Raw genomic sequence first — 24,239 nt, 5'->3', positions numbered from 1 at the left:
GGCACTTTAAGTTTGGTAAATGAAGATCATGATGTTCTTAAATATTGTCAAAAATACACCTACATGTTATCTGGGATGTCTTACTGCAATATAATATAATCTTCATTCATTGCTTCACCATAATATATTGTTAAAAGTTTAAGTAGTATTTTGGATACAGCTAAAAAGTTTCACAGTCTATTTAATACAAGTCTCAATTTCTATCATTATCATAAAATTAAAATACAACAGAACAAGTATTCTGAAGATGGCTAATCAAGCAATGAGAAACAATAACTTGTGTGACAGTGCTGATTATTATACCCTCAAGTGCACAGGGAGGCAGAAAGCGCGGCATTTGGAGGGAGCATTAATAAGTATTTCTGCACTCTCTGAACTGTATTAGTAATTATAAAATTTAAATTAATTGGGCCTGATATTCAGGTCCACCCCAGCAGTGAAAAGCAATAGATAACTAGATGAACCTACCTAAAGGGAATCTCCAGATGGCAAAAAGCCAGCATCAAGGTTCACCCTCTTCCCTGGCCCTGGTATAAGGGAAGGTCCCAGAAGAAGGGGAGTGGGACAAGGGTGTTCCTATTTTGGGCTGCAAGAATGGTCCCCAAGGTATAACTTAGATCATCTTTGAGGCTGTTCTAAATTATGCCTAGAACTGGACCAGCCATCGTAAAGCCACTTTTGTCCTCTATCCTGCTAGAAGTGCTCAGCATCTCCAAACTTTGCCAAGGATCTAGCCAATTTACTTTCAATTTTTAAATTAAAACATTCTTAAACTATGTACCTCACAGAACATCATAATTGATTTTAAAATCATGTGATCAACTAACCCACTAGATATAAATGCACAGTTCAGAACTTCGTTTCAAGTAGGTGGCCTCACCACAGTACTACATGAAAACAAAAATAAGCCACACTTGAAATAAATAAAAACCCTTCATTATAATTTTAAGATGTTTTACATCCATTTTTCTTTCAATGATTTCTAGGAAGGTTTTCTCTCTGTCCCCCCTTTCCAAATTTCCCTAGGCTACACGCAATATGTTTAAGTTTATGTAACCCATACAATTTATTTTACTTGTCTGCATCATCTTTCAGTTACCACACCTGCACCTCAGCCTAGCGTCCCTACATCTTACAGCATGGCATCTGAATGGGTGTTGTTGATAGAGAAGGCCTGCTCCTCTCCAGTTACAGAAATTCTAATAAGCACCAGGAAAAAAAATGAGTAAAGCAAACCTACCTGAAAAAATGGACAAGGTTTTCCCACTGGTGTCATCAAAAATCAGTAGTACCACAACATTCCTTGATTCCTCAAGTACTCAACTACTTACTTGAACTAGGAGATCTGGGAATAGATAACATTTTAGGTTGGGATACTCATAGGTTCAGCAGATCTCTGAATCAAAATTGTCTGGACAACATTGGAACTATGAGGATTAGCTTGTCCGAGTCCTATTTGAGTTTACAGAGCACTCTGAGAATCAGAAGAGTTAGGGAATAAGCATACAACAGGTCTCCTGATCATGTTATCAGGAACACGTCAACTATGGATTCTGAGCTCATTCTACCTCTCGAGCAAAATCTCGGACACTTCTTGTTATAGTGAGTGATGAAGAGGTCCATCTTCAGATTGCCCTAGTCCATGAAGATGTCCTCCAGTATCTTGTCTTTAATCTCCCACTTATAATTTGTGAGGAAGTGTCTGCTGGGGTTGTCCACAAAAGTGTTCCACTGTCTAGACAAGTGTACTGCCACCAGGGATAGCCAATGTTTCATGCACCAATTCCAGAGCCTGACAGCTTCCTGGCAGAATGGGAGAGATCTGACTTCACCCTGTTTGTTGATATAAAACTTGGTGGTCATGTTGTCAGACATGATTTGCAGTGACTGCCCCTCTATTAGGGCAGGCCTTCCCTACAGCTCTGAGCTATAGGAAAGCTATAGGATGTGCAGTCTCTTCTCCCTTGGGGATCATAGCCCCTGTATCTTTAATTTGTCCAAGTGGGTATCCCATCCTAAAAGGATGTGTCTGTGTTCTGGGTGTCCCTGTCATCCAATATCATGAAGGGGACACCTCTGCAGGGATTCATTGGATTTTTTCCCACCATTTCAGTGAAGATAGAACCCAAGGTGGGATAATACCAGGCATATCCAGGTGATGTTTGGAGGATATGTAAACCAGCTTGAAGCAAGCAGTGGAAGTGAAGTCTGACATACAGTGTAACAAAAATGTAAAAGGCCATGTGACCGAGAAGTGTGGAGATACAACCTTTCATTGGTACATAGGTTTTCTTCCCATTGGAAAATTAGGGCGGACAGGTTCTTGAATCTGTCCTGAGGTGGGTAGGTCCTGGTTGTGGAGGAGTCTAGGATTGGACCAATTAATTCAATCCTCTGAACCTGAGTTAATGTTGATTTATGTTTGTTGACTTTTAGGCCTAAAATCTGAAAGACTATGGTGCAGAAGGCTTCAGAGGCCTGCTGAGATTTCCCCCATATGAGCCAATTGTGCAAGTAAGGATACACATTGATGTTGCATCTTCTCAGAAAAGTTGCCACTACTGATAGCAACTTAGTAAATATACTTGGTATCATGGAGAGTGCAAAGGACAACACTCAATACTGATAGTGGTCCTAGCCCACTGTAAGTACTTCTCATTAAGCAGAATGATGGATATGTGAAAGGATACATCCCAAAGGTCGAGAGAAGCAAACCAGTCTCCTCAAGTCCAGAGTCAGGAACACTGATGTGAGGGTGACCACTCTGAACTTCAACTTGTGAACGTGTTGAGGATTTAAGCATCAAAGAAGGATCCCTTTTTCTTTGGAATAAGGGAATAGTTGCTGTAAAAGCCTTTCTCCCTGCACTGTGTAGTCTATCACTCCAAGAGAGAGGAACATGAGGATCTCTTGATGTAAAAGATTCTCTTAAGAAGGGTCCATGAAAAGGGATGGGGAAGGGGAGTTGGGTGTAGTCACCATTGAAATCTGGTGGAGTACCCATGTGTTAGTGTCTCCATGGCTCTTTGGCTGGTAGTGATAAGGGGCCAAGGGTGCCTGGAGTGAGCTAAACGATTTCTGAAGGGAAGGACTGAAACGTCAGGCGTCACACACGAGACATGTCTTAATCATCCCATCAAATCGAGTATTTCTAGGACTCTGAGGTTTGGTTGGTGTCAGAGGAAGCAGTGGTGGTTTCCTCCTGTGGAAGCACTGATGTTTCCTGGGTGGTCCCAACATCCTTTGGTGATAGAAGGATGGCACAATTGTCTCTGTGAAGTATAAGACTGTTTGATATATCTTCTCTTAGGATCTGGTGTGTACACTCTGACAGAACGTGAGGTGGCTTGTGAGTCCTTCAACATATGGAGTGCCCCATCCATCTTGGAACTGAATAATTCAACCCCTTCAAAGGACAGATCATCCACTTTTGTTTGGACTTCTCTGGGGAACCTCAGTCCCAGAAGCCAAGATTCCTGTCCCATAATGACTGCCATTGCCATAGATGTAGCAGCCTATCCATCACATCTAGTGATGTTTGCAGACTTGTCCTAGATACTAGCTGGCCCTCGTTGACTAGCAATATAAATTCCTCAGGACTCTCATTTGGCAGGTTACTACAAAGGCAAACAGTCTCTAACATATGTGGAACTCATACCTGGCCAATATGGCCTGGTAATTGGACACATGGAACTGTAAGCTTGCCAAGGAGTAAAGCTTTTCAAACACATAAATCAGTCTCTCTGGCTCTTTCTCCTTTGGTGTGGGCCTGAATTGTTTTACTATTTCATTTGCCACTGTAACTACAAGGGAGGATGGCACAAGATGTATGTAAAAGAATTCCACACCTTAGGAGCACATGGTATTTACAATATGCCATACAAAAGATAGGGGGTGTTGAAACAGATATCTGCCACAGAGTTTTGGCAGGGTCCATTATAGCCTTGTTGACAGGGAGAGAGCTATTTTTACCATTGAGAGGCCTAGAGTATGTTCACTAACTTATGTGTCTGCTCCTGTACCTCATCAATAGGATTTAGAGGGCCCCAGCCACCCTTTGTAATAGGTCTTGGAAACCCTTGCAATCATCCAACTCTGGGGTCATTTGTGGCATTACAGCATCATCAGGGACAGGGAGGATGGTGTCACCCAGACTGGGAGGTTCCCCTCTAGGCCTGTTCTTTCATTTCTTCCTCCTCTACCTGTGATTGGAGCAGAGCCAGGAGGGGTGGTTGGGAAGTCTGTAGAGCCAATACTGTGGGTGAAATAACCTTCTGGCAGTGCTGTTTGTTCCCTCTGGCTAAAGTTGCTCTGAACAAACCAGGATCCCCAGAAGGACCATGGGGCATTGGCAGGTAACAGCCTGGAGACCAGGGGGTAGGGAACCATGGGTCACGGTTTTGAGGCCTCCCATAGCTCTCTTGTGAAGAGTGCTGGACTCTCTGTAGAATGTTGAGTAAAGATACTATTGGTATGGATCTTCCTCACTCTCCAACTCTGAAAGTTGCTGAGAATAATGCAAAACTGAAATCCAGGGGCCGAGCTGTGGTCCTTGATGTCTTAGAAACCGACAGTGCCACACCTGTGCATAGAGTGGGTGCCCCAGCATTGCTAAAGTTGACACCAAAGAAGACTGCAATTTCAGATGTATCTGCAGATTTATGCTGCCGTAAGATGAGGTATCGTGAACAGATGGGCTGGAACCAGATTTTCTTGGGGTGCCATGACAATGTCTGACATGGTCAAGGAGGGAACCTTCGTGTGCAGCCCCAGCTGACCTGGCTCCAGTGCCAAGAGGATTGGGCATTGGGGCCACAGAGACAGACGGCACCGGGGTTAGGCAGAGGTCTTTCCCAAAGGAGAGTATTTTGATGCCAGGCACTTCAGTGCCATTGGGTTGGAACTGGCATGAGAGTGAAATTCAGTGGAAACCATTCTAAGCCACCCAGTATTAGAGGATTTTTGGTGCCACGGGGAGGTATTCCTCTTAAAGGAAGCCTAGGTAAGTGACCTACCTATGGGGCTCCTGGTCCCTTGCAGTCTATCCAAAGAGGATGCTGTCTTCAGGTAAGTGACCTACCTATGGGGCTCCTGGTCCCTTGCAGTCTATCCAAAGAGGATGCCGTCTTCATATTTGTGGTCTGGGCTGCCACCACCAGGGCTCTTTAAGGCAGAGACCCTACATTTGCTCTCTTGGGCTCCAAAGGTCCCTGTATGGGGGAGGGGGGTGTCTAGCAAGCCCAGTTGAGAAGTAGGTCTTGTGGACTCAGTCATCAGGAAGACTTGAAGGCAAGCCTGTCTCTCTCTCTCTGTCCTTCCTGGCACAAGAACTGAAGGACTTACAAACTGCATATTTACTGGGAATGTGTGAATTTCTAGCATGAGGGGCAGTGCTTGAATCCAGGAGAACTGGATGACACCACACCGGCAACGAGTAAAAATCAAAGACACTAATGATTACAGCAGTCAGATAACTATGTCTATATCTATTGACTGACTAAACTATAAAACAATTAAAGCTAAAAACTAGTATAGAAAGGCTGGCAATCTCTCAGACAGTCAGGGCTCTGTCTCCAAGCTTTTAGGCAGAAACACTGAATGGCTGTGTGATGGGGCGGCTGCCCCACTTAGGCAGAAAGGTTAAAGCAGCCTTGGGGAGGTTGTGCAGAACCCAGCCTATTAGAAGAGGGCTTATTGAGCCAGCCAATAGGGAGAAGGCTTAGTAGAGCAGCCAATCAGGGCCAGGCTGGCCCATATAAAAAGGGCTGCTGAGCAGAACAGGGGCAATCTCTCCCTAGAGGCCAAGGGAGGAGGACTGGCTGCCCTGTAGGACGGTTGAGAGAGAGCCCCTCAAGGACAGAGCAAGGCTTGGCAGCATCAGGGGAGCAAGAGGGAGCTCCCAGCCTGACATCTGCCGGACTGAAGCCCTGATACCAGGGAGGAAAAGGTGCTAGGGCTGCAAGGAAGTTGCCCAGGGAAACAGATGGCAGAGCAGGAGGAGGCGAAATACGTGGCTGCTGGCTATAGGGTCCCTGGGCTGGGAGAGATGGGGGAGAGAACCGGATGGGGTACAGCTGGAGGACTGTGTCCAGAAGAGGATGCCGCGGTCCAGGGAGCAACGTGGGTCCTAGAAGCGTAGGCGAGATTGACGAAATGAGAGCTAATTCCCAGGATGGCCAGCAGGAGGCACCGCGGTGGTGAGTCCTGCCTCGTTACACACAGCCAATGCACTTCACCCTTACAAGCCCTCAGCACAGCTCACAAGAGCTATGGGACACAGATGCACCATCAGTACAATGTGCATATGGCTAATCACTGAAAAAAGAATGTGGAATTATTTGATGACTATTTTAATTTTTATGTTCTCTCAAGCTATATTCTGCACCTCAGGAAACAAGTAACTTTTGTTTTAGATTGTAAGCAATCTGAGGCAGGGATTGTCATTTATAACATGTAGAGATGGTTGAAAATGGGATAAAACCCAGTAACTTAAAAATGAAAGCAGCAACTGTATACAGTTGTTTTTCCCCCCTAGTTAAGTTGTAATTCCTCTCAATTAAGTCTTGCCTAGAAACATTAATATCACTTGCTCTGATACAGCAAACCACTTGGTTCTTCCTTATCTGCTGAATCAAAATAAGAGCTATGACAAAAAAGAAAAAATGCAAAATATGGCAGAAATACTGTAAATGTTTCAGTGTTGAGAAAACCATCTGGTTAGTTTTAAAATCTGATTTTACTGAGTTATAAATACACAGGTAACAACCAATTAATAAGTCTTATATTGAAGTCTAAATCTGAAAATATACTGAAACTATAAAAATTGAGAAATTAATAGGCATATTCAAAGTATTCTCCAGAAGAAGTTACATAGCATAATCTTTGTATTGCTACAAATTTCTGAGCTTTACTGCCAAATAATAAAAATTAGAGATGGGAAACAGCTATTAAATTATATGGTATATTCCCCTGCCAGTAAAAGGTTGTTCCTGCAGTACAGTTTATAGCGTTTTGGGCAGTAGATGATCGCTGAGTGCATTCTGCTATACAAGACAATGTATGTAATATATTGTGATACTAATTTATTGTATCTAACTACAGCCACACCAATTGCTGGTGCCTTTTGGTGGCAGGTGCCCAGTGCATGTGATCGTTCAATAGAGGGGTCTGGTTTCCTGATAAACTGGAATTGGGAGTGGAGTAAGCACCTCCTAAAGAAAGTGAGGAATAGGGCTGGGGCTCTGAATGATGGGTACAATGAGAAAAAAAAACTCTGTTCCGCCACCTTAACCCTTGTACCATGCAATGGTGTTTGGGTCCCAGCAATAGTGCTGGGCCCAGGTATAATAGGGGGTGGGGTTGCCGGCAGGCAGCTCTCCACCAGGTAGAAGCAGGGCCAGATTTACATCTCATGTGCCCTGAGGCACAGCATCTTTAGCGCCCCCCCTGCCTACAGCTGACCTTCATGTTTTCTGTAATATATGAAACTTTTAACCCACTTTTAACTTTTAGGCACGCCTTGGCACGTGCCTACTGTGCCTAACTGGAAATCTGGCCCTGGGTGGAATGGATTTTAAAGGAAGGATGCCTTCAACTGGACAAGATTTTTCCAGATCTATTTCCAGATTTGACACTTATTAAAGTTGCAGCCTAGTTAAACCACAGTTAAACCAACAATCTTGCCTGTCCTCCTTACATTTCTGGAACAAATGCTATCTCTAGCACCTTTATAGAATATGTACAATATTTTTTAAACTTCTGTAAAAAATATTATATATGTAATCAAAAACAGGAAGACTGAAGGATTCCTCATCTGGTATCTAACCCTCTGATCTAAACCTCTCAATTGCTCCCTCTGGCACGCTACACCATATTCTTGAGCCTCCCTTACACTTTAAGTTCTTAGTCATTAGGACAAATTTCTAATTCAAATTCAAAATCCTAGAGTTCACTTATGATTATTGAGTTATGACAGCTACTAATTTGGCAAATATGCATCACAGGAGAACAGTCTTAAAGTGAGAGAGGAGGGAGAAGTCAACATGGGCCTGTCCAGCATTCAAGCAAAATATGAGGACATATGTCAAGGAGACAGACCCTAAAGGGCAAGCTGCAGAAACTGACATCCATGGGCTGCACATAAGGCTTCCGAAATGCAGAGTTCCATTAGCTCTAGTGGAGCCACTGAAGAAGAAACCGGCAAACCTGCAAAGAGGCATCCTTACACTCACTGAAACCAGCACAGAGTGGATCAGAATTCCATTAGCGCTGAGAAAACCTTCAGGTAAATAGAGGATATGCATTGACCTAAAACCACTGAACAGAGCATTGAGAAATCACTACCCATTACCAATGACTGAGAACACACTATTCAATTTACCCATGGCAAAAGTGATATCAAGAATGAGTTCTGGCATGTGGAGCTAGGAATTGCAGAGTATGAATACCTCTGGGCATCAGTCTGGCCCCAGAGGTGTTCCAGTGTAAACTGAACTAGGCCTCATCCGACAGACTCCCAGGCATAAAGACTGTAGCTGATGACATTCTTATTGTAGGAGAAGGATATGACTAAAAAGAGGTAATCCAGGACCATGATACCAAGCTGCAGTAACTCAAACTAGTGCCATGAGTGGAATATTGGGTTGAATGCACACAAGCTGAAGATGAGGAGAACTGAGGTCCCCTATGTCAGACATCTGTTGACCTCTGAGGGACTCCAGCCAGTCTCCAAGAAACTGGCAAACATTAAGGAAATGCCCTGGCCAAAGGAAGTGAAGGGAGTCCAGCAATTTATATTAATGGCCAACTGTCTACACAGATTCAGTGCACATCAGTAAGAAGTCTGTGAGTCCTTGAGACAGTTAACACACAATTATGCAGTGTGGGAATGATGAGAGACTCAAGAAGCAGCATTTGAAGGAGTAACAAAAATCATAAGCAAGGCACCAGTCCTGAAGTACTACAGCCCTGCAGAGCAGCAAGAGCTTCAGCGTGATGTCTCAGAAGAGCAACAAAGTCAGCAGCCTACAGAATTTGCTATTCGAGCCCTGACAGACACAGAAAGAGGGTATGCACAGATAGAAAAGGATCCACGGGCTGTGGTATGTGGAATGGAACGCCAACAGTCAGGGGTGAAAGTAACTTAAAGGACTTACCCGTACACCAGAGTCCTGAGTGGGGCGTGGCCTCAACCAGAAGAGGCGTGGCCTCGACTGGAAGAGGCAGGGACTTTCAAGCTGTGGCTGGGAGCCCCAGGGCCTTTAAATCACCCCAGAGCTACCAGCTACAGAGGTGACTGGGAGCCCCAGGGCAAATTAAAGGGCCCAGGGCTCCAGCCGCCGCGGAGCTCCAGGCCCTTTAAATCACCACGGGAGCCCTGCCGCCGCCACCCCGGGGCAGCAGGGCTCGGGCTACGGCTGGGTTAGCGGTGCCAGGGCTCCGGAGGTGATTTAAAGGGCCCGGGGCTCCAGCCGCTGTGGGGAGCCCCAGGCCCTTTAAATTGCCTCTGGAGCCCTGCCGCCGCTGGGTTAGTGGTAGCAGGGCTCCAGCCACTGCAGGGAGCCCCGGGCCCTTTAAAGCGCCACCGGAGCTCCGGCAGCGGGGCCAGAGCTCCAGGACCTTTAAATCCCCGCCCGAGCCCGGCTGCCAGAGCTCTGGAGGTGATTTAAAGGGCCCGGGGCTCCCCACAGCGGCTGGAGCACTGGGCCCTTTAAATCACCAGCAGAGAAGCCAGTGCAGTCCGGCATGGCGTACCGGCTCTTGCCAGTACGCCGTACCGTACCGGCTTACTTTCACCTCTGCCAACAGTTCACCTTTGTGCATAACATAGTTGTGCACTCTGATCAGAAGCTATGAGAAAGTATCATGAAGTCATTGCTGAGAGCACCCAAGTGACAACAACAAATTATGCGTACATCAACCTGCTGGAGTCTATAAAGTATTGTACAAGAAAATCACTACTGGCAGCAGATATGCTGAGTGAGGCATAGTTTCCAGAGCACAACACTGATGGATTTGTGGAACAGAAGATAGAGTCTATCAATATGCTACAATACCTTCAAATTTCAGATGGGAGGACCCAGGAAAACGAACAAAACACTGAACAGGGTGGAGTGCTAGAGGCACTAAAACAGTTCATACTCCAAGGCTGGCCAGATGCCAAGGAGCAAGTACCGCAGGTGAGGGTTGAACTGTGTATGCAAGACGTGATTTTTTTAAAAGGAAACTGAGCAGTAATCCCAGCAGATTTAAGAGCAAACATCATGAGACTGATATATGCTTCACACCTGAAAAAGGAAGCATAGTTAAGATGAGCCAGGAAGTGTCTCTACTAGTCAGGAATTAATGCCCAATTCGGAGCAGAGCATACACAGAACAGTGCAAGATGTACAACAAATAAAGTAATCAACAGAAGGCGACTACAACCTCACAAAATCCCAGCTCAACCCTGGGAAAAAGTTAGCTCCTGTTATTAAAGGTTATGTGGTCAAAGTAGGTTACTACACCTCTACCTCGATATAACGCTGTCCTCAGGAGCCAAAAAATCTTACCGCGTTATAGATGAAACCGCGTTATATCAAACTTGCTTTGATCCACCGGAGTGCGCAGCCCTGCCTCCTGGAGCACTGCTTTACTGTGTTATATCCGAATTCGTGTTATATCGGGTCACGTTATATTGGGGTAGAGGTGTTCTCCAATTTCTGGGAGGTGGACTACCTAGAAAAAACTCAGGCCAGAAGTGTCATCGGGAAACTAAAGGCGCATTTTGCAAGGTATGGCAAACCTGACCTACTATGCTCAGACAATGGGTCACAATACACTACATCCAAAACAAAAAAAAAAAAAAAAGACTCAACACCAAGTTGGCAGTCAAAGCCAAGAGACTGATGCCAAAGGCAAAACAGAAAGGAAGGGATCATTCTACCTGTCAACATTGGAGCATCGCAATAAACCCTCCCAGGGACTAGAGAGTAGCCCAGGACAGAGACTGGTGAGTCAGAGAACCAAGACTCTGATTCCCAGGAAGGACTGTCTGCTGCAGCCTGGCAGAGGAACAAAGGAAAGTACACTGAAACAGTTAAGAGAATGCCAAGCTAAGTGAGCAGCCCACTACAACAAGGGAGCCAAGGATCTGAGGCCACTGCACAGAGGTGAGCAAGTCTACAGTCCAACCTTCAAACACCCACACAAAGCAATGGCACAAGGTAACAGTTCAAGCTGCGATGGAACACTGGTCAAATAAGGTTGGTACAGATTCAGAACAGTGGCAGAGACAAAACTGAAGACAACTGCGCTGTAGTGGTGGACAGGAAGGCAAGGACCAGGAAGACACAAGAAGAACCTCAGCTTTCAACTGGCCTGACACAGGAGAGTTGGAAGAAATGAGGTATATGAGCAATACAGAGAACCAACAGGACACCAACCAACAGAATAAAAGGCAGCAACAGGATGGTAGCAAGTGCCCCACCAACAGTGATAACACAAATAAGAAGTAGGAGACTGGTTCAAAGACCAGCACAACTGAAGAATTATGAGGCCTAACAGGCAGCAGTGGGATGGCTGTAAAGGCCATATACCTAGGGGTGGGTTATGTACTAGTAACCTCTGGCCCCGGCAATTCGAACGCTTGTACAAAAGACACAACTACAATTGTTAAAAGGAAAGATGTAGCAACCTGCATGGAACTTGGAGGGAGGAGTACAGGCTGCAGGAGGGAAGAGTCTCTAGTAGGCATGCACATGGCTAGACTGCTAGCTATAACGCTAAACTTATTGCTTTGTTATGCACTGAAACTTTAAAATACACCTCTACCTCGATATAACGCTGTCCTCGGGAGCCAAAAAATCTTACCGTGTTATAGGTGAAACCACGTTATATCGAACTTGCTTTGATTTGACGGAGTGCGCAGCCCCGCCCCCCCGGAGCACTGCTTTACCGCGTTATATCAGAATTCGTGTTATATCGGGTCACTTTATATCAGGATAGAGGTGTACAACAAACTAGATTTTCAAAAATCAAAGCATACTTTTGAAAATCTGGCCCTAAACTTTTTATAGATAGTTTCCTATTTTAAGAAAATTCCATCAAACACAAATAAAAATTCAGGACAAAGTACATCTTTAAAAATACTACCTAATGGCAATAATACCAGTGTTAATGCAATTTTTTTTCTTTGACTCACCTCTCCCCCATTAACATACTCCATCACAAAACACAAACGATCCTTTGTCTGGAAGGAATATTTCAAAGACTTAAAGAGAAGAAAAAACAAAAAAAAACAAAAAATTATCTTCACATATTAACCTGATTTCTAGTAATTAGAATGGTAACAAAAATTTAAATGTATCTTGTTAAACAGACAAATTTGATTGCTGGAATGTATCATCACTATTTCCTACTTCTCTATCTGAATCACTCTACTATGAGAGCCATTGACAAGAAAAATCTACACGTTTTGCTCACTCAGCAAAATGTACATTAATAAAATAATTATTTTTTACTATGTTGCCATTAAAAATAAGCACAGTTTTCTACTGGCATTTCTAATCCTACTATGAAATGAAATATCTTCCTCGCTTCCAAATGTGTGGTATTAGCCATACATCTTCCACCACCATCCTCTCCTCATTCTAATACCATCCCAAACCCACTTTTCCCATGGTACCCATAAGAAGAAAGATTATAATATTGTGGGAGGAGGGGAGCAAGGAGGAATCTTCAATGGGATTCCTATGTCTGTCTGTCTTATCTTCAGAGCAGACACTGCCTTTATTTTAATGTACTGTACAATGCTGAACATTTTTTCAGTGCCAAATTAGTAATACATAAAATTATATAGAACTTTTTAAAATCATTAACATTTATTATTCATATAATTTAAAATCTTGACTTCCCAAGGTTTGAATGGCTCATGATGGGCCAAAGTCATTCCTGGTGTAAATCTACTGACTATAAATCCATTACAGATATGCATTTGGCCCAATTATTTGAAATGCAGTGTAGCAAGATTCAATGTAATTATGAAAGGATAGATCATGACTTAACAACGTACCTAGAGTAAGTAGAGCTGCACGTTGTTGTGCTGTCCCTAGAGTAGCCCAGGAGGGAGACTGTGGCTAAGGGAGTCAACTGCCCTGCTGTTCTCCCGGCTGCTCTGGGAAGGGAGAAAACTGTGCTGGATCTATACCTGGTACAGCATATAGCTCCCAGACATACCAGCTATGTGACCAGTGGTTTGAGGAGCAAGGCCAAGGCTTTGCCCACTCCCCACCCCATGTACCCATATGCGTCATATGCTCCTTTGTGCTACTAGGCAAGCTGAGCACAATTTGGCCCAAAATGTCTACTTGGTCTGCCAAGTATAGCTATAACGTCAGCCTCAGCCTCCATAAAATAGCTTTTAAAACAGCAAAATGAACAACAAGTCATCACAATAGGACATTATGCTATATACAGAGTTTATGATGAAATTGAATATCTGAATTATATATACGACTTTGAAGGAGAAAATTAGTACTTTTTAAAGGGAGAAACTAAGAAATTATATCAATGTATGTAGTAGAGGCACTGAAGAACAAAGTTAATTTCAGCTCATCTTCCCCCCTTCCTATTTATCTTTACTTAAAAGAAGATGGTCACAAATTTTTTGACTAATTTTTTTCATTGGAAACTACCATTTCATCTTTTTTTCATTGGAAACTACCATTTCATCATTTCACCAAACTTTTTTGTTTTGACAAATTTCCTGTTTCAATTTAAAAACAAAAAACCCTGAAATTGTTAGTGCCCCAGTCTCAGCATTTTCAAAACAGAAGTTCAATTTTTCATTGTGAAATCACTTCATTTCAAAATTTTATGTATAGTAAAAATAGTTTAAAAATTAAAAAGGTCACAATCAAAATGAAACATTTTGAAATTAATTAAACAAAATGTTTTCACTGAACCAATCCAATATTTCTTTTAGATATTTGGTTCACAAAACTTTTCAGGATTGACCTGCCATCCCAGTTAGGACTAGGAAAACTTTTTGAAATCTCAAAAATTCCCGCAGAAGGGGAGAACCACTTCCTGACCAGCTTGAAAAGGACTATAAGAGGGGCTGGCTTGGGAAACTCTGGGAAGACCTCATCTATATGAAGGCAGAGTTCAAGAACCAGAGTTACAGGATTTACTTGAAGCCAAAGATGAGTTTTCTATTTACTTTCTGCTTAATACCAAATAATAATTTTGTTAATTTATTTAATCTTTCTTGTTACAAATACTAACATTTTAGGAAATGACATTCCAGACATCAAGTGTAGGTTTCTTTTATCTTGAGTGAATAAACAAATTTACAACTGGTAAATGATCATATCACTAATATTTGTTCAGCACCATAAGCATGGAAGGCACTTTAAGAGATGATGAATCTACTGTCACATGTTCTAGATTCTGAAATGGGCTATGGTAGACATAGTCTTGCCTATCTTTATACTCAGAAATTTAAGAATTTTCTGAAGTTCTCATATCTCCCGATATACTTTTATAATAATGTTTTAATATATCTAGTTTAATATAAATCCAAAAAAACCTTTATCATCCATATATCCGTTGCTGTCTAAATGGTTGTTTATAAATCAGTTTATATATAGTTTATCATGTTCATATTATAATTAGCCTTATTTTCAAAAATAAGACATAAAAATCTATAATAGTCTCCCAGATTAAAGTTACAATCCACTAAGCATTGTTTTTTGAACATAGTAGAAGACAGGAATAAAACTATTTGTTTTTCTTAATTTTCTGAAAAATTGACATCAACATATTTTTGGGTAAACTGAGAGCGAGGAGGGATTTAACTTAGTTTTATATTGGAAAACTGGTTTTCTTAACAGTAGACTAACTCCTTAATTTGCAGTGAACAACCTCAAATGGATTTAATCTGTCATTCTATTTCCTTTATTTTGTTAATACATAATAAAAATGGTGAATACATATTATTGTCCATATTACGTATTTTAAAACATTTAATCAGCACACAATGCACAAAGATACTGAACTACTGTTATTCTACATTATGTTCGCCAGACACAAATATGTGTTTCAGTACCTTGCCTTCAATTTCTAACCATTTAAAATCCACTTTCTTCTAATTATTCTCTTGACAATGTGTAAAAAATTCTACAACTTAACAATTTTTATTTTAATGGATAAAAGAATCCACACAAAAATGCAACATTTTAATTTTACAGCTAACTTTTTTTGCTTTCATATAATTTAAGCTCTATTAAACTATTAGATCCTTTAGTATTTCTAAACCGCAAACCTTAAATGCATTTTCCAAACTCTAATATCATTTACCATAAACTCAAGATATTTGCCACCCTAACCTCACATGAGTTACACAAAGTTTTAAAATGTATTTATTTACAATTTTTTTCCAATAATTGTATATACCTCAGGTTAAAAATTACCCATTTAAAAAAATTATTCTGTATTCCCAATACTTACCGTTAAAAAAGGGTGTCTAGTGTTTTTTAATACTCTGCTTTCTGTAAGAGTGTGAGCCACTTCATCCTGAATAATAAAGGGTTCAACATGAATTGAGAGATGAAAATTATATTTAATTTATAAGTCTAATTTCACTACTTCAGGAAAGACAAAGATACAAAATCTTAAAATGAGATAGCACATTCAGTTTTGATAATTGCTATTTCTTTTCAAAGAATTCTATCATTCAAATATATTCTAAAAACACAGGTAGAAAATTAAGCATAGCTCCTAATGTGGAAAAAGATGAATTAACACAGCCTGTATTTGAGTCACTATTTTTTCTAATGCTAATGGATGAACTATTATACCACTTTCTGTATAAGAGGAAATTATTAAGGAATTGATGGTTTAAAAATACAGACAACTTATGGTCCTACATAGCAGTTCTGATGTGAAGCATCTAGTATTACACATGTAACAGTCTACAACTTTGTATTAATCAGTAACGATTTATTTTTGTATCAAATGCAAATGGATAAAATTTGGGAGGCAACTGCATAGATCACACCCAAATGAATCTTAATATGAAAGAAACTAAAATTTTCAGAGGCTCTCTAAATTTTTACAATTAACTCATAATTAGAGTAGCAAATGAATCTTTAAATAATAATTTAGAGTTTTTAAAATAATGTAACTCAATTACATCAAAAACATAAGTCTGATTTGCAGTTCACAAAGAAAATTCATTAAAATAACCCCTCTGCTAGCTGCATTATCTTAAAAAGGGTAGGAGGGTCAGCAACTTACTGTGTGGGTTGCCTAGCAACTGCTGAATATCATAGTGAATGGAAGATTAGTTTGGTGCAAATCAGAAGTATCAGCAATAACAATAAGCAAATGCATTTGTTCAAAGTATACTTTTAAAATAATGATAGAAATAATGAAAATGTAATACTATTGCATGGTACATATTAATTAATCTAAACCATGAAGAAAAGATACCCTTAAGCTACAAATTAACCAAAGATGCCAGGAGTTATAAATTATACTGAAAAGAAGGCTGTCAAAATAAAAAGAAGGCCGTCAAAATAAGAAGTTAAAATAACAGCAACAAAAAGTTAGTGGTTAAAACTTTAGCACTGAAATGTTGGGTGAATGTAATACAACCACATACAAGAGGAAGGCATTAAAACAGTTTAATGGAGGAACTATGAGGATTTTCTAGCATATTTTTAGAAGTTTATGGAAAAATTTTTTTGATAAAGAACTAGAAAGGGCAATGTCAAGTAACTTTTTAGAACTCTATTTCATATGCTATGTGAATATTCCCCTCCCCCTTTTTACTATCTGATAGTCTGAGAGTAGATTTAATATCCATGAAAACAACAAAAATTCCTTTCTCTTCACTTCATCATTATTTTTCCGGAAAGCATTTGATGATATATCAGAATATTTCTGGCTCAGCAATTCACACTTGGATCTTAACACATAGATTGGCCCTAACTTCTTACAAATCTTTTTCATATTTTTCCTGTTCAGTTAATTTAATAAAACATCTCAATACTTCCCTAAACCTTAAATAAATGTTAACATCAAATTTACATCTGCTTTGACTCCTTTCCCAAAAAGTCTAAGATAGAATTTGAGTCCCTTGCTGCTGAGGTCACAAGCAGTTTCCATATCCATACCAAGAGAAGACGAAGTGAAGCACAAATAATACTATTATTTGGGGTGGGGGGAAGGTCCTCCTTTTCCGCATGGAAACAAACTATTAGGATAGGATGACTCCCAAATGCCCCTTGATTTTCATGGGGGAAAAGAAACTACAGTGAAGCACAACATTTACCTATTATTTAAGATTTATGGAGCTGCTGAAACATTTTAGAGAACTTAACATTCAAATAAACAAAAGTAAATAAAATAACAATACAATTCTGCTCTGAACAGTGACTATGTAAAAATGGCACCCTCAGATTCAACAGATCTGCTGTCAGTTTTTACTACATCATACATGTTTACTTGTAGTTACTGAATAAGGCCCCCATCCTGCAAATATTTAAAACATGTGCATAACATTACTCATATTAGGTCAATGGAACCACACACAAAAGCAAAATTAAACACATATTTCAGTGTTTGTAGGATCAGGGCCTAAGATTTTAGTGCACTTTACTCTTGGTACCTCTGCAGAGATCACACAGCTATGAGTATGCAAGGAGGGCTCTATTCCCACTTGCACAAAAAACACTGACAGAACCACTGACAGAATTATTTGTTTAAGTTCTAATCAGTTATACCTATGCAAACCCATTATAGGTAGTAGGACTGTGCAGGTTTATTCAAGGGCCTATTTTGGCCTGCACCTTTATTACTGGTGATGTGGGAAAAAGGACTGAGGCTTGATTTCTCAGGTTGAGTTCACAGGACTAAAACTTAGAAAAAAAACTGTATTACTTGTAAACTAAGCACATTTCAAAACAGCAAAGATTTTCAAAAATAGGAGCATTAAGACATTTAGATATCTGCCTGAGTTTCAGAAGTGCTGAGCACCAACAAGCCCCCACTGGATGTCAATGGGAACCAAATATAAGGAATCTCTGACACACAAGCAAACATGGAATCCCACAATGCCATTTAAGACACATTTGGTAAGAACACTATAAAAATCAAGTTATTCTGATTCTGATCTTGCTTCCTCACTCCTGGTGTTCAATTCTGGCATGATTTTCATAGCAGTCACAACACAAGCTTTAGACAGAAATTAATGTTTTATTTAATTTGAAAGCTAGGATTCCCAGCTGCTTTAGGTAGCATACAGCATTAGAATGGGATTTTCAAGAACACTAAGCATTGGCCAAATTCTGCTCCCATTGATTTCAATGAAACCTGAGTTAGGCCAAAATGGAATGCTGCTGAAAACCCCATTCTTGAGCAAATAAGAAACTAAAAAGCAGATCATCAGATGGTGTAAATTGATACTGGAGCACCAGTTGAGGATGTGCCTCTTAGTTTATAGTTTTAGTGATTCTCAAAAATAATGCCAGAATTTAAGTGGGGGGAAAAGAAACAAATTAAATTAAATGCAAAGTTTAGGTCCAATATATTTCACTGTGCTTGAGGTGCAAACAAGTGTGTACAAATGAAAGGCTGGGAACTACCAAAGATTGATAAATTTTGTTTAGAACCTCAATGGTTCATGAGGTATAGAGCATTAAAAGCTGTCAATGATCCCATTGGCCCAGGATTTAATAATACTGGTAGCAAGTTCCAAACAAATGCAATGTTTGATCTATCACCAAAATTGAACTGGGCAGATGCCATACAACCTTCCCATACACAGATCTGCCATTACATCTCAAACCTGAACCATAACACACCTACTGTTCAATCATGATTTTCTCTAGTGCATATTATACCAAGCTGTACGTGGACTATGAGATGTACTTAAATGAAGACTAGGTTGACACTGAAGAACTTATTTTAACTTGTGCCCTTAAGTATCAGTTTAAACACTGCGCTCTAGAGGTTAAATGCTATCATTATTTATAAATCTCTGTGGATGTACTTGATGTTAGTGTGCCAATCAACTGTGCCTACTAGCCTATCATATTTTTGCATGTGGTGGGAAGGGAAAGAATATACCACACTGTTTCTGAAGACCCAAGTATATCCCCCATTCTAAACTTCACCAAGACCTCACATCATCACTACCACCCTATCAGCCATGGAAAACTGAACACCACTGCTTCCAAAGTTATTAAAAGTAATCTAGAGAGGTCAAAGTTCAGAGATTAAGGAATGCGTTGCTTCCTCAGACATTAAAGCTCCTTGGTTAGCATGTGTGAGACCAAACTAAACAAAACAGAACAAAAAAATCAAAACTGGGTCTCCAGCACTATCCTAATGGGCAAGTTTCTGATCTCTGAAGTAAACAGAGTAACTTCATTGATCTCAACAGAATTATTTTAGACTTTCACTAGTTTAATGGAGAGCAGAACCTGCTACACAGAAATAGAAAAAATAAGTATGTTAAGAAATGTTATTTTAACTTTATTTTAAATTCAGTGTTACTGCAGCAGCCATCAGCATGAACAAGGGAAGCCAAAATATTGGTTTTGTCTAACTGATATAAAAGCCACCCCAACTATGGCATCTTTACATTGGGTAAAAGGGCAAGAAAATGGCATAAAAGGGCTCTAAAGGCCCTGCATGCAGCCAGGTGAGGATTCTCTCAGCACAGGAACTAAGAAAGATAGCCATAAGAGGGCCTCCTGAGGATCCCTACACAAGCACTAATAAAAGGGCCATGTTGAGGACAAAGGTGTTGGGGGTAGGGCTGCTCTGAGAAGCACTTCCACCCATAGAACATCCTGAAGTAGCCGCTGTACACCCACAGGGCTGTCTAAATTGCACTGAGAGCTGCTCTAGCCCTTGGAGCTGTCCAGAATCAGGAAGGCACAGAGATAGCTTAAAACCACCATAGTCCCCATCCTCCTTGGCTGCAAGTTCTGGCATAGCACACTTCATCCCACAATTATATTTAAAAGCAAAAATGTATAGAATGATATTTTAAAAGCGAAATATATAAAATGCATGAGAAAAGTCCCATTAGAATTTTATGATTATCAGATTTGCCAACCCCAGGCACTCAAATATCATGAGTCAGGCCAACAAAAATCATCAGATTGGGGTTCTTTGGATTTGCCTCCTGACATTGCAGCATTCAGAGTTCAAATTTTTAAACTTTTCCATGTGAGAAGAAATTTACTTTTTTTAAGATGAAAGATAAAATTCTCAGATAATAATCTGATACCAGCAGCTGAGGTTTTCATAAACCACCAAATATTGCAAAGGTCACAACAAGTTACTGGGCACAATACAGGGGTAAACAGGTGAAATTTAAGGGCCTGTGTTATACAGGAGGTCACACTAAATGATTTAACGGTGCCTCTGGCCTTGAACTCTGAGTCTAAGGCTATGGTTACACTACAGCGTCTTCCGCCGACATAGCTACCGCCGCTCACAGGGGCTGGAGTAATTTAGCCAATGGGAGAGCTCTCTCCCATCAGCTTAGAGCAACTATACAGAGAGTTTACAGTGATAGTCTAAGAATCAAATCACAACAGTTGGCAATACCAGGCTAATCAAACACTAAGTTTAAACTATTTGATCCTGCCCCTTTAACATCAGCCCTACAGGCATAAACTTCAGATTTTTCCTGTCCCATAGGAATGGAAAGTTTAAATTCTTTATCCCATGAGCAGCTGCCTTACCTAGCAAGGCAGGGAATAAAATATAAGCTATATTTAATTGCTCCACTTCACGCAAATTACTCTGAGAATGATCCCAGTTTACTTTTAAATAATCTTTTCCTGTAAGGCTACAGTACTTCCCACAGTACATTTTCTTCTTATTTAAACCCGACTTGCACAATCTTTCTGATGCTTTCCTAAAGACAGATCCAGATGACCACAGCAAGGATGCATCCAAATGCTTTCTGTTCATTAGATTGGTAAGGCAATGAAAAAAGGCACATGAAGTACAAATGTTAAGAGAACTTAGATCCCTTTAGAAACTTATAGTTACCATCAGAAACCACTGGTGTTTTGCCTGTTATATAAGGAATTTCCCACCCAAAAGAATATTTGAGCAGGGAAAATATTAAAATATAAGCTTACCTTTGCAATAATAACTTCTTTTTTCAAAATCTTCATCGCATAATATTTTCCACTTGCCTTCTCTCGGACCAAAATAACTTTGCCAAAAGTGCCTTTCCCCAGTAGTTTTAAATAGTCAAAATCATTCATTGTCTGGATGGAAGAAAAAAATCAAGAATAGGATTGTACCATGCAGATACTATATATATACACATTTGGTGCACTGCCACTACCAAACAGTACCATTGACAGCAAGTTAAGACCAAGTTATACAAATAGTGGATTTCCACTATCAAATTCAGAATAGTGAAGAACACTTTAGTTTAAGGCTTCAACTATATCTTTAATGCATTGATTAATATAATTATTGCAGTTTATATTCTCTAGAAAAATCCCAAATAATATAATATAAAATAAGTGATCTTATATATCATATGTAATTATTCTTAGCAACAGCACATGCAGAACAAATCAGTCTTACCTCTGAAATTCATGGATTCTGCCAGTTTAAGAAAGATTATCAACTCTAGCAGAACAAAGGGAGTGAAGAAATATGGCCACTTGCAAGCTTCCTTTAACACCAGGCTGCTGCTGGCTCTGGACTGGTGTAGGTTTTTTTGTTTGTTTGTTTGTTTTTTAAACATACATGATCCACTAACTGCAATACAATGCCAGTAACAGACCTTGCAGCTAACACCAGCTGTTGGCTTATTTAAGTCTTTGGGTATAGAGTTTACTGCTTGATTGTTTTCAGAACCAACCTGGTGTTTATGTTTGCATTTTTATTTTCTTTCACTTAATTGAACTACTATAAAATGGAGTCCAAGAAATCAAAATATTAGCAGCAAATTGATCTGGAAACCTTCATATCTATCAATATAAGCAGGCAGGGTAAGGAGGCTGGTGAATCTGGTGAGTCTACCATCGCTCACTCCTTCTTTACATGATGGGTTTAGTTATCCTGAGGGAACCATTCTGAAGCCTCTTGACCTCTCTAAAAGCAGTTTTGAAGTTACAGAAGGCACAAATAAAGGGTGTCAAGATACTGTGAACACTGAATACAGACTGAAAACATGAAAATAGAAACTGCAAATTTAAAAACTATATAAAATACTCTAGTTTAAGAATGTCTCTAAAAAAAATTAAAAATCTGGAAAATTAGGAACCCAGAAATCACCAACTGTTAGAAATCCAGGAGTGTTTAAAAGGGGCTGAGCCAGAGAAAGGCATTTAGGAGCTGCAAGTAACACCATAATCCACTAAATCTGATCTTCTTATCAGTGAAAGGGTGCTCCTCATTCCTGGCATTTAATTATAATTCTCCCACAACTTGGCTACTATCAACACATTTCCATGCCTAGTTATTTTTGCTCATACCTAATAAAGATCACGTGTGCACATGCGCATGTGTGTACACACACCCACAAATACCCCTCTCTTATGAAGGAAAAAAAGATTGTACAGGCAACTAGGCCTCCCATCTGTCACCCATCTCAAATGACAATGATGCTCTAGGCTGCTTTTCCACATACATGCCTTGCTAAGGGCTAGTCTACACTGGCAACATGGCAGTGCTTTAACCACCTTCTTGAGAGGCGTGGCTCCCAGCGCTGGGGCACTGTCTACACTGGCGCTTTACAGCGCTGAAACTTGCTGCGCTCAGGGTGGTGTTTTTTTACACCTGAGTGAGAAAGTTGCAGCACTGTAAAATGCCAGTGTAGACAAGCCCTAAGTATCACACATTGCAGGGGAGAAGAAAAGAGATGGAGAGACTTTCCCATAAAATAACCTTTGGTCCCAGGTAATGTGTACTCAGCTGGGAGCCAGAATACTATGGGTTCTGGTCTCACCTCTTCTACTGATTGGTATTAACATTTCTATGCACTGTGTTCTTTACTGATCAAGGTCTCATATTCCTACCCTAGGGACAGGAAACTATCATTCCCCACAGTTTACAAATAAGGTAATTGAGATGTTGCACATGGCCACTTCAGGCAGATGTGGAAAAAGAACCCAGGTCTCCAAGACAAAAGCAATGCAAAATTCATCCACTTAGCCATGATGCCTTTTGGAATGAGTTTGCAAAACCTACATGCTTGACTGTGATGTCTCTAACCACTAGATCACACTCTGCTGCCAGAACCACAAACAAAACCCAGGAATCCCAATATCCAACATCCCTCTGCTGTCTCACCTACAGTTGTGTAATCCACTGGCCAAGCATATGTTATTTCCCTCTTTAGGGGCTGAAACACATACAAAATAAAAGCCTATTCATGTATGTATCATTCACTCCTTTCGTTCAAGTGGTAGAGATCTGTGTTGTGGCTCTGAAGCTCCTGGGTTCAAATCCTGCTGATGATCCATGAGGGAAAAGATGGTATGTGACTATATAATTAAAGCCTGTTTATAATGAATATGCATAAGGGGTATAACTAAAGCTGCACCAACAAAGTTAATTCTGGCATGCCATAGTACTTGGCTTTGCAACTTTAATGCTCAATGTAGAATTTTTAAAGCTAAAATATAAAAATATACAGGACCACCACCTAAATTAGCACTTATAGGATGACTAAATACCTCATGACATTGCTAATGAGCTACACCGCCTCTTGCTGTAGGTCTCCAGTCTGAATCCAGCCAAACTCAGTGGTACTTAAAATTTGTTCCCATCTAATGTATGTTTTGTGGCTCTTATGTGACTATTTTAATGAATCACATTTCCTGCTTGACAAACTATCATGCTTTGCACTACACCTCTACCCCGATATAACGCGACCCGATATAACAGAAATTTGGATACAACACGGTAAAGCAGTGCTGGGGGGAAGGGAGGGGGAACTGTGCACTCCGGCGGATCAAAGCAAGTTCGATATAACACGGTTTCACCTATAACGCGGTAAGTTTTTTTGGCTCCCGAGGACAGCGTTATATCAGGGTAGAGGTGTACTTGGTAGATTCAGTAGAGATGCTCAGAACTGTGTAGATCATGGAGAACAAAATATCCCCATAATCCTTAGAAAGAAGTGTTATTTATCAAGGCCAAAACAGACCACTATGATCATCTAGTCTGACCTCTTGTATAACACAGGCCACAGAATTTACCTGAAT

The 24,239-nt window shown here is 40.5% G+C and overlaps 1 protein-coding gene across 5 annotated transcripts in view; it reads right to left on the bottom strand.

Moving 5' to 3' along the window:
• The window catches only part of AKT3 (AKT serine/threonine kinase 3), a 257,770-nt gene that overhangs the window by 66,308 nt on the left and 167,223 nt on the right, over positions 1-24,239 (bottom strand). For 4 of the 5 annotated variants that reach the window (XM_034765003.1, XM_034765006.1, XM_034765007.1 and 1 more), the window contains 3 exons: positions 21,150-21,281; positions 15,490-15,555; positions 12,182-12,250 (listed from right to left, as the gene is read on the bottom strand). In XM_034765003.1, coding sequence (XP_034620894.1) covers positions 12,182-12,250; positions 15,490-15,555; positions 21,150-21,281 — 267 coding nt within the window. The remainder of the gene's footprint in view (positions 1-12,181; positions 12,251-15,489; positions 15,556-21,149; positions 21,282-24,239) is intronic. The other variant, XM_034765005.1, reaches the window with a different exon arrangement.

This window comes from Trachemys scripta, chromosome 3 (assembly GCF_013100865.1).
Source record: "Trachemys scripta elegans isolate TJP31775 chromosome 3, CAS_Tse_1.0, whole genome shotgun sequence".
In the NCBI taxonomy this organism is placed as follows: Eukaryota; Metazoa; Chordata; order Testudines; family Emydidae; genus Trachemys; species Trachemys scripta.
The sequence above is the reverse complement of the archived record's forward strand: the minus strand, read 5'-3'. Positions and strand labels throughout refer to the sequence as shown.